Genomic DNA, 12,318 nt, shown 5'->3' with positions numbered 1-12,318 from the left:
TTTATCAAGAAATTGACTCAAAGAAGATCATAATGTATCCACATGAACACATCTCAGCAGAGCAAAGCTTACGACAATGTGTAGATTCCGTACCGGTGTACATGGTTGTCTTCTAGCGCAAAATGAATTTGGGGCATGAGTGTATCCCATCAAAACTAAAATCCTCATTTCATGAAATTAAACATCATTCATCTTTGTATTTTCATGATTATGCATTCTACATCAAGGTATTAGGTAATTTAACTATTCAAGTATGAAATTGTAACCCTGTCGTTGAAAGGACAAACATGACCTGGAAAATGTCATTATAATCCATAGATGTATGGAAACTAGGTTATGATTTTCCGGTGAAGCTGGACTTAGCTAACGCCAATTTTGTCAGTCAGGCTATTTGATCAACTTGCTTAGCATTTATACACCACGACATCATGACTTGTAGCCAGTTTCCAAAATTAAATATATAAACCCTTTATATATAACGAGAGTGCAAACGTTACATTATTCCAAATCAAACTAGATGCAGGTCTGGCTTTCTCAGCTCTAATGTTTAATTGATAAATTAAGGAGTCTGAAGTATTGATATTCGTATTTGATGACAATAATTTTTTAATCACTTGAGTGGATGGAAGATATCCGTAATCTGGAGATAGAACTTGGATCTAACGGATGGGGTAATGGGGCAATGGAAAAAGAAATTCCATTCATCGTCATGGGAATTACAGGTTGGACAGTCTTTGCATTCTGGGTTTTTTTTTATTTGTATAGTATGTATATCTTTTAGATAATTCAAGGTTATGTTAACATAATTTAAAATTAGTAAGAAATGTATTCTTAGATTAAAACCAGGTTCTAGTTTAGTTCTTTATTTCCTTGAGCCTTACGGCTCATCGGTTCAACAAATATATACATGTACAGAAATGATACAATACAAAACCACACACTCGCATACACACACACAACCGGACTAACACATAAATTGTACAACAGGTAGAGTGTAGAAGGACATTTTTTTATACTAATAAAAAATCTGTTCTTTGTTTATTACTGTATTTAATATATTTTGCTAAATTTGAAAGATCTTTTTTGTTATCTGTTTCTAGAAGTTGAATAAATTTGTACATACTAGGTTTATTATAATAATATTTCTTAATAAAACGTTTTCTTAGGTCTAAATGAAATTCACATTTAATAATAAAATGAAATTCATCTTCAATGTCTCCACTATTACAATAGGAACAAATTCTTTGATTTCTTTCTAAGTTATTAAATCTACCAATTTCAATATTTAATTTATGTGATGACAATCTAATTCTAGCTATTTCTTTTAAATTAGCAGTACCTATTGGTTTTGATAAATATGGCTGTAAGTAGAACTTTTCACTAATAAACTTGTACAGTGAACACTTTGAAGATGAATTGATTTTTTCTTTACATTCTTGTATAAATATATCACATAGTCTACATTTAACAATATTCATAATATAATCAGCTGTATAAATATCCCCATTTTGCCATATATACCCAACACCCATTCTATACAGTTCTTTTTTAACTTCATTCAACCATTCATTCCCGTTTTCTAACATATCTTGATAACAAGCATTTAACACACAGTTATCGGTTTGTTTTAATTTCAACCAATATTTAAAAATTCCAAATTTTCTCACTATTACAAAAGGTAATCTCCCTAGTTCTTGGTAAATCATACAATTAGAAGTACTTTTCTTAGCCCCCAATAATCTTTTTAAAAACTGTAAGTGGATTTTCTCTATATCCGGTGCTTTATGAAAACCCCAAATTTCAGCCCCATAGTTAAATATACTACCGACGTATGTATCAAAAACATGTAGTTGGGTTTCAACGTTAAAAATGTTTTTCTTTGATACTCCAGAAATTGAAAATAATGCTTTTCTTCCTTGTTCAGCAATTTTTTGTTGAGTTTTCTAAAATTTACCATTAAAATTCATTTGTATCCCCAGATAATTAAATTCATCTACGGTTTCTAATACACCTCCGTCATATAACCACTTTTCTTCTTTTAGTAGATTAAGTTTACTTCTCTTCTGTAGTCCTTCTCTTTAATAGGTATGACAATGACATGCTCTAAAAAAAGCATATCAATATGAATTAAGTACTTTTGTTGTTACAGGTGTAATTTGATGGTGAAACCTGAACAATAGAAATAGCAAAAATTAATGTATACATTGTGTAGATTAACAATATATATTGAACCATACAATGCTAAAGAAATACAATATTGAAAACCCTGTATTGATAATCAGATGGTCAACCGATGAAAGTGTATGTCAGAACGGGATAAATTAAGTCGTAGTAATGTTAACTGGACATGAAAGATGAAGACCAGAATGCCAGTAATGTATCGCTCATGTTTGTATTCTTAAAAAATGACATACATTCTAAAAATAATATATTGATTTAAGTTTTCCTCACAAAGCTGCCACCTACATATTCTATGAGAACTGGGCAGCTGAAACATCCACGTATGTAACTGACTGATGTAGGACCCCGATCCGATACATACATAGTTAAAGTAAAAGGTGAAATTGTAAAAGATGTTAGCATGAGTATCTTTGATTACAATTAGCATGATTTCAGAAATAGTCTAGTACCTATGTGGTAGTATGATGAAGTTACAATACACAAGCATTACCGCGGCACATACATTTGGTTATCTACAGAATATGTGTATTAATTAAGATATATATCTAGCTTTGCTGTTAGAACTTTTTATCCAACACCTTTCATTCCCAGTGATTACGAATATTTCACACTACTTGTAATATACAGAGCGACATTCTAATGTATAAGAATATAGAAAAAACATCGAATCATTTCATTTATTGAAATTTAATAAATGCATTTTATCATCGCCAAAAGATATGATATGGAAGGGAAAGACTTGTAAATCTATGTTAAATAACAAAAAACAAAAACAAAACAAAACAAACAAAAAACTAGAAGCAATTCGGGACTGTCACCGACACTGAGTTGCCTTATAATGATTCACACTAGTGATTTTTGTTTTTTAGTTATGCTCTCACATCGCCGAAGACCTCTTTTTGTAAGTCATGGTATCGTTCACGACTGATCACCAACTGTGTTTCATAAACAACACATTATTAACAATAAGATATGTATTGTTTAACCAACTCTGAAACCCGTGATACCATTTAAACAGTCTTCCTTATAGATTAGATTGTATGATGTCAATATGTGGACATATATAATCACAGAAATAAATATGTCATCAAACCTAGATCATCTATACCATCATCTTAAATCAACTGATAAGATCAATAGGGAGTTCAAAAACACTAAAACGAAAATAACAGTTTGATACTTTTGTCATTAACGTACGTTTTACTGTAATTCACAAATAATCAATCACAAAACACAGATTATCGTAACAGGGTCTGTATAGGGGTCGGTGAAGCGTATGTATGTTTTGTGAAATGAAGTGACACATAGCGGGCCGGCGCATAGCTTTGTTGACAACATGGGCAGTCACCGTTAAATGTTTTTAGCTACTGGTGTATTGTTGATATCGAGTGAACCCTATAATTAGCCCACCTGAATACTATAATTCCTTATAATAGAGCGGGTATTTAGAGTTAGTTAATTGTATCTAGCATGTCATTGTCTATAAAAACAAAGTAAAAGTCAAAGGGAATTAAAGTGTGATATGTTATCAGTCTGATGGTCACTTTCATACGTTTTACCTACGGTTTGTCCTTCGTTTTCTCTTCCCTTCTTTAACCGGTCGTTTGACTGCTGTGACCTTGAAATTCCAAGGTAATGTCAACGAATTATATACCTTTTGTATCTAGCCATTCATGCTATACATGTGCTTATAACAAGGTTTTTTTTAAAGTTATGATCAGAAAAATCAAACTGCAAAATATTTTGGAAAAATCCCCGAAGGCAGTGACTTATCTTTCTGCAAGTTGATTGTTATTCCGTGGTAAAACCAATGGATCTGATTTAGCCATACTCCGTCGACAAGCTGAACCACAACCAATAAAAACACATCAGAGAACACATCTCCTTCAGTCAATGGTCGATGGAGTTTCTTTTCAGTTTTTTTCCCTTAAGGTATATAGTGAGGGAGGAGGGGAGCAGATCCACGCTCTACACTCAACATAACAAAAGTGTGTGGCATATTGTGTTGCAGTCCGGAGAAAAAGGATAGAAACTTTATAATGTTAAACTAGTAACTCAGTATTGATTACATAGTGATCAGGTTAAAATGATTTCATGTAAACTATACTACAAATATTTCCAACTTTTGAGCTGCCTCTCCTAACAACATTTCAAGCCCAAAGCCTAAGATGGACCAAATCCTATCATTCTTTAAGAAGAAGGAGTTTAATACATGTAGTTGTTTTTTCCCTATCGCGCCCCTCTCTGCGCCTGAGATAACCTTACCATGTGTTATCATCGAAATCTATTCAGGCATTCAGAATTAGTAGGGATTCAAAGGAAATGTTGATGGACGAAGTGATGACAGACATTCGGGAGACATGAGACGTTGTATGCAGACCGCCGGGAGACAGGAGACGTCGTATGTATACCGCCAGGAGACAGGAGACGTCGTATGTATACCGCCAGAAAACAGGAGACGTCGTATGTATACCGCCGCGAGTTTGGTTTGGTTTGTTTTTGTTTAACGTCCTATTAACAGCCAGGATAATTTAAGGACGTGGCAGGTTTTGGAGGTGGACGAGAGTACCCGGAAAAAAACAACCGGCCTACGGTCAGTACCGCCGCGAGACAGGAGACGTTGTATGTATACCGTCGGGAGACATAAGACGTTGTATGTATACCGCCAGGAGACATGAGACATTGCATGTATACCGCCGGAATACAGGAGACATTGTATGTATACCGCCGGAATACAGGATACATTGTATGTATACCGCCTAAAAAGAGGAGACATTGTATATAAATTGCTGTTTAACAGAAGACATTGTATGTATACCGCCTGAAAAGGGGACACAAGACGTGATATGTATACCGTCGGAAAACACCTTAACCTCACTATTTGAACGCCCTAATTACGATTAATTTCTCCGAATATTCAACTGATAGAATAGCACTGTTTTATTACACAACTGCTTCACTTAAGATAATGAATTAATACAATAAGCATAGTAATTATGTTTGAATTACCAATGATGTAAAGGCGACAAAACGACAAAACGACAACAAGACATTTTACCACAACACATTGTTTGAAAGCATATTAACAAATTCAAACTGTCGTGTCATCGCTTTGTCGGGTTGTTGCTACAATGTAATAAAGCAATATTTTATAGGTAAAATGTGGTACATCGTAAACCTGCAACAAGTCGAATTAAAATGTATTATGACATATTAAAGGTTCTAATACGTTTTAATTTCGACATCATGAGCGAATTAAAAAAAAAAACATCATGGAAATAGATGAGAAAAATCAACCTAGTTTAACTACAATTTTTTTAAAAAGTACACGTAGGTATGTATTATCATAGTGGACACAATGTTCGATAAGACTTTATGTAACATTGACTCGGATCAGGAAGTTATTTGGAGACGAGTTATCGTTCGTCTTGTCTAGGGCTACAAGGAAGTACTCGACAACACACCTCATTTGTAAACACCAAAATATTGAAAATATTATCAACATCGTGACGACTGTCAGAAGGTAAGGTTTACTGTAATTATATGAATAACTGACCGTTGTGGTTAATCTAACATGTCAGGTTTTGGTATCAAATAAAGGTGATTAATATGATGTAATGGTAATCCTACACAAACCGAAAGTGGCTTGATAAAAAAAATCAAATAATATTTTGTTATTATTGATCATACATACATCTCACGGTTTTCAAACAATACTATATTTATTTGTTGTTTTCAATGCAAAGACAAAGACAAATACAACAAACAACTACTGCATCGTATCATGTATGTATATTTTAACTTATATACCAATAATATACCATTTCAACAATCATTCTGGCTTTTTTAAAGATTTACCTCCCCTGAACCGTTCCAGTTTAAACCACACCTCTGTTTAGTATGAACAGCTGTAGTTACTAATTGACAGTATATATTATCTAATCATATTATGTTTTAACTTTGAATGAGCGACAATTATATCACAGGGACTCGTCTCGTCTGTAAATTACACTCCAATCAAGGTTAGTAACTCAATCGCCCAGCGATACCTAAGTTCGGGGAAATCATGATCGTTGACAAATCGCTCAATATGTGTCGATGAAAATTTTCTCAATCGTCAGTCCGATATCTTTTCTTTGATTTTGTGTATGATTCAATATATATCATGCCTAGAATTGTCGCTAGATTTCTTGAAATATCCAGAAATGGTCAGATTTCAGTTAGTCGGACACTAGAAATATATGGCATGTCAACACTTCAGCTTCGTAAAGGTGAAATTATGGTAGAAAACAAAATTCCCCGTATACTAGTTAATATCTATATATTGTCAGTTTGCTTGTCCTAGCATATCATAACCGCTCATTGAGAACTACGTGTCAAATTACGCTCGATAATTTCAATCAACCAGTCAGCGCTGATGTTACACAATTTTCGTCTGCTCCTACAGGTGTCAGGGGTTTATTTAAAATAATTATGTTGTCGTGTATTTTTGTGTTATTGTCGTTAGTAGGTGAATATTTTCCAAAGGGAAATGACGTAGACAAATATAATCTGATACAGCCTATACTAAACTTTTGTCCTGTTCCGATTTTGGCGGTATTCAGGGTGGCGATATAACGGGGTTTCAATACTATAGCCGTACACATGTGTACACTTAAGCATTGAACTGTTACCAAATGGTAGTATACAGTCGATATGAATACAATTTGGGTGACAGATAAATAGAATGTCGCCCGTTAGGGCGACATGAAATATTTATCTGTCACCCAAATTGTATTCATATCGACTGTATACTACCATTTGGTAACAGTTCAATGCTTATATTTACATTCATAATTTTATTTTATTTACTGTAGCTTATGACGCGTTTAAATTTGCCGCTTCTCCTATCACTGACGTCATCAAGTTCAAATACTGGAACAGCCGAAATTTCCAGAAGGAATAATATAGTCCCTCATGTCGTTAACAATAGCAATCACATGAAATGTTTTTTGCACAATTTGGCCTTATATTATATTTTATAGAAGTTTGTAGATATCTTCAAATTGTTCACAATTGCATAATTTCTGATTGTTTAAAAATAAAGCCGTTTTTCGGCGCATGATATATGGTTAACATTTAGAAGTGATGCGGCGTTGAATGGGTACTGCACAGGACAGACTCGATTCCTCGGAAACACTTATGTTTCTATCGACTGGATTTACGTTATTTTCAGAGGAATATCACCTTTTAAATTCTAAATGAACGTCGTCTTGACAGTAGGTTAAAACGATTCCAAGGATATTTCATTAGAAACAGAATCCAGTCTAACCGGTCACATCAGTGTCGCTAACTTAGCAGACGATGTTCAACTTCACAGGGGCTCGATTTTGGAGTAAGGTAGGCCTTTGACATCAGTGAATAACCACATAACTATAATTCAGTATGCATACACAACCAGAAACCGTGTCGATACTGCCGATTTTTCGCAAGATTTTTTTTTTTTTAAATGCCGGACTTTAAATGTTGTCGTGTCTAGCATTTCTGACAACGAGCCCCTGTGTGACGACAGTGACAATTTGATTACTTCCTATAGATCAGGAATAGAGTTAATAATAATTTTGTGTCGAGTCGGTCGACTTCATTTTTTCTATTATTAAATTTTACTCTTATAACTTGCGTTGCTTTTTTTTTTGTGGTGGTTTACGTAGATAAATGCTAGCATTCGAAATCTCTCCTGGCCGAATGTAACTGGGGACCATTGTTTTGACCAGCAACACCGGTACCTGGGGCTGTATCCCTACTCTGACCGAATCACTGTAAATTGTAGTATACACTCTGATGAATACAATTTGGTTTACAAACGACATATAGGCAAATGCAACACAGAATGTAAATATAGGCCTATAATAAGTAGATGTATACCTGAAACAAAGGCTGCGTATTCACGTTTATTGCATTTTTGCCAGTGAAATATAGAAATTTATCAAACTAATAAAGCTGATATTTTCACTGACCCCCTTTTGAAAAATACCCGATTTTTCCCAAGGGCCCCCCAATGATAATTTTTTTGGTTTTTTTAAATTTTTAATTTTTTTGAAAAATCCCGGCTTAGTTTTTTAATGAAAGGAAGACCGTTTCCCGGAAAAAACCTTAAAATTGGTTTCCCCTTTAAAAGGGGTTTTTAATTTTATTTTCAAAGGAATTTTAAACCTTTTAAAAATTTTTAAAAATTAATTTTTCGTTTTTTTTTGGAAGGGGTTTAAAAATTAAAAAAAAAAATTATTTCCCCCTTAAAACGAATTTTCAACCGCCCACATCAAATTCAAATTTTTTCAACTTGAAAAAGGGTTAAATTAAGGGGGGGGCCGCCTCAATATTTAAAAAAGGTTGTTTGACCTTGTAATCCCCTTTAAAAATTCCTATTTAAAACAAAAACGGTCTTAATTTTTTGGAAAATTTTTTTTTTTAAATGCCCTGGACAAAAAGGTGTGAAATTTTCAAACGGCCCGGTTTACGCTAAACAAAGGTTTTAAACCCCATTTATAAATAGAAGAAAAAATTTGGGGGGGGGGGGGGGGGGGGGGGGTTTTTATTTTTTTTTTTTTTTTTTTTTTTTTTTTTTTTTGGTTTTGTTTTTTTTTTTTTTTTTTTTTTGGGGTTGTTTTTTTTTTTTTTTTTCCCTTTTTTTTCCCCTTTTTTTTGGTTTCTTTTTTAAAAATTTTTTTTTGGGTTTTATTTTTATATTTTTTTTTTTTTTTGTTTTTTAACCCTTTTTTTTTTTTTTTTTTGTTTTTTTTTTTTTTTTTAAAATTTTTTTGGGGTTTTTTTTTTTTTTTTTGTTTTTTTTTTTTTTTTAAAATTTTTTTTTTTTTTTTTTTTTTAAATTTTTCTTTTTTTTTTTTTTTTTTTTTTTTTTTTTTTTTTTTTTTCTTTTTTTTTTGATTTTTTTTTTTTTGTTTTTTTTCCCCTTTTTTTTTTTTTTTTTTTTTCTTTGTTTTTTCTTTTTTTTTGTGGGGTGGGTATACGTAATAGAGAAATCCGTTTCAAGGAAAATGACAGCGGTATTCCTGGTTGGCGGTATAACGGGGGGCGGTATACCGTGAGACTGCTGTTTATATATTAGATTCTAGTACCTACCAGCGCTATTTATACACGTACAGGAACACGTGATATTATGAAATCAGTCTTCTTTACACTTAATCACGTTATACATATTTCTTGACGCCTATCTTCCAGAGGAGCCTATACATCACCTTTTATTTACAGACATGGCAGAAGCCGACCCGAGACCGGAATACAGATGTTTGATGTGTACGTCACCCTACAAAGAACCGAGGCTGCTCCCTTGTGGTCATACTTTCTGCTGCCGATGTCTGACGTCATACATCGAAGCGGAACACGTCACAGCAGATGAGGACCGACACTTCTTTCCTTGTCCTGTCTGTGAGGCGCCAATTAATCCTGATGACGGCAATACGGCCGTAAGTACATGGGCGACATGTTTTCTGAAAAATGATTTCCTTGTTTCCTCTATAGCACAGTCCGCCGATGTCCTTTTCTGTGCGCCATGTCTACGTTGGAAAGAATCAAACCCTGCCGAGGTCACGTGTACCGAGTGTGAAGAGAAGCTCTGTAAACAATGCAGAATTTGCCATGAACGGAACAAGGCAACAGCTGCTCATCGACTTGTCTCCATCTCTGGCAATGTTGGACAACTTTGTGATGTAAAAGTCTACGAAATCTGTCATCAACATAGTGGAAAACCTCTGGACGTGTACTGTGTAGACCACAGCGCGATGTGTTGTAGTATCTGTGTGTCGGTGTCACACAGACAATGTAACAATGTTAAACCAATGGAGGATGTGATCAAGAAGACAATGGCTAAACAGAGTCTCGGTGAGACAGAATGGAAGGAGCTAACAGAGGAAACAAAGAAGATGTTAGATGAGGACGATTTAGGGATAACAACGCTAAACGCAAGAGAAAAAGAAGTTTCAGCGGAAATGACCGACAGGATACAGAAAGCTAAAGACAAGCTCGATAACCTCAACGCAAGATTTCAATCAGACCTCGCAGGTCAATGCAGAACATACAGACAACAACTACTGAATCGACGGAAGAATGTCAACACATTTCACATCAACGCGGAAAATTCACATCTGCTGATGTCACGTTCAGATCAACAGTTATCAGAGCGTCACCGATTTTTCGTGAGAGAACAAACAAAAAGTCAGATATCGGGACATTACCGACGTATGGATCAAAACACAAAGAAAGAAACAAATCAGTTTGACATCACACTGAAGCTACAGGAAACGATTGATGAAATTATGAAAATGACAACCGCGGGAAATGTTGACGTCACCTCGACACTTTCACCCGTGTCACAGAATGCAAATGGCCGTATATGTTCCTTGATAGGATCTTTGCTTTTGACGCCTTCAGCTTCAGCATTTTCGGACTCGACCTCGACTTCCGATTTGACGGGTTCTCTGCAGCATCTGACAGTCCAGACTACTCCAGTAACGGCCGCGGTGGATGTATGGACCGGGTCGGTATCTTGTGTACATACGGTTAACACCAGCACACTTAGAGGAGAGAGAACGCCTTGGTTGATGGGAGGAATCTTTACCGACAACAATGAATTACTTATTACAGACTACTTAACCGTAGACTGGTACTGTTTAATGATAAATATTCCTACACGAGAGAATATAAAGTTAACGGTAACCCTACAGATATAGCACGTGGACGTACTGCTGATGAGATATTTGTGGCTGTAGACAAGATACAGATACTGAGATGTACACTACAGAATGGTCAGCTGTCCGTGATCAACACGATCAGAAGTCCCCCTATTACCTGTGGTATAGCAGTACTCGGGGACAACATCTTGGTCGGTACTCCAGATAGTGTGAAGGTTATGTCTATCGATGGGAAGGTCACCAAGTCAAGAAAGAAGGGAGGACGTTACACATACCTCGCAGTATCTACATCTAAGTCCACTGTATACCACACAGATAACAATGACGTAGTGTGTAGACGACTAGACAGTGACACAGTAGTCTACAGGTACAGCCATCCTGGTCTGAATGATCCCGCAGGTATTGGACTGGACCGGGACGACAATGTGTATGTTTGTGGTTACGGTACCGGAAACGTTTACCTCGTTTCACCTGACGGGTCACGTGGGAGGGTACTAATGGCCCAGCTGTCCGGTATCACCAGACCGTGGTTTATAGTGGTCCATCCAACCAAACAGGAATTCGTGGTTACTTCTGAAATCGAATCTACTGTACTGGAGGTGTACAAATTCAGTGACGACAACATATAAATACGTTTATGTAGAACATCAATGGGGGATGAATCCGGTAGAGTAACTAGTGTGGGTAAGATTCGTTAGTCCGAATTAATCCGAATCCCAGTTGATGTAACGTCGTGCATATAGTACTGTGATCTTTCTGTGTTACTGAAAGTGTTTGTTAATTTGAAACTGATGTTCATTTCTTTATCTGATTCCCGAAATGCATTTACTGTATTACATTACAGATGGATACAAGGTTCAGGTTCGTTAGTCCGAATCCCGATAGACAATCACCATTATACCGTATTAAGTATAGTATTACAGATGTACGCATGGTTCGTTCTTCAGAGACCCGGTACACTTGGACAGTATTCTTTATCAAGTATATCCTGGGTTCACACCAGCATTTGAAATTCTTTCGCCAAAATTTTCGCCAAAGTGAATCTTTTTCACCAAATTATATTTTTTTGAGCCAAAAATTAAAAAATAGTTTGAGGCCTAGGCTATATCATCATTCATATCTTATTGATCCCTGATCAAGTTTACTGCCAACATACACATTAAACATGAAAAAGATGAAGTTATCAGTATAAATTAAGCTAATAAACCTGACTATCTCAAACTCAAATGATAATACAATTTAAATTGAACTCAATACTTTTTTATTAAGTTAAAAAATTAATATATGCTATATTTTTCAAATAAAGTAATCAATACCCTGTCATATAAGATATATTAAATAACATGGGAAAACACGTATTGTCATTCTGTGGAGGAGAGACTTTGGTTATATATTGATTATAAAGATGTTAGCAATGAATTGACGGTAAGCTTAATTATAAGTCCCACAT

General features: G+C 35.0%; 1 protein-coding gene across 1 annotated transcript; it reads left to right on the top strand.

The window, feature by feature from the left end:
* Positions 1–5,598: 5,598 nt before the first annotated feature.
* LOC117315602 (tripartite motif-containing protein 45-like) lies at positions 5,599–11,656 on the top strand. Its single transcript, XM_033869862.1, has 2 exons — positions 5,599–5,704; positions 9,430–11,656. The coding sequence occupies exon 2, from the start codon at positions 9,432–9,434 to the stop codon at positions 10,905–10,907; it is 1,476 nt and encodes a 491-aa protein (XP_033725753.1). The 5' UTR covers positions 5,599–5,704; positions 9,430–9,431; the 3' UTR covers positions 10,908–11,656.
* Positions 11,657–12,318: the final 662 nt, after the last annotated feature.

Source organism: Pecten maximus, chromosome 17 (assembly GCF_902652985.1).
Source record: "Pecten maximus chromosome 17, xPecMax1.1, whole genome shotgun sequence".
Lineage (NCBI taxonomy): Eukaryota > Metazoa > Mollusca > Bivalvia > Pectinida > Pectinidae > Pecten > Pecten maximus.
Note: the sequence above shows the minus strand (reverse complement) of the source record. Positions and strands in the feature narration are given on the sequence as shown.

Excerpts from the sequence above, each read along its gene's own strand:
- LOC117315602 (XM_033869862.1), top strand. The coding sequence starts at position 9,432 with ATGGCAGAAGCCGACCCGAGACCGGAATACAGATGTTTGATGTGTACG.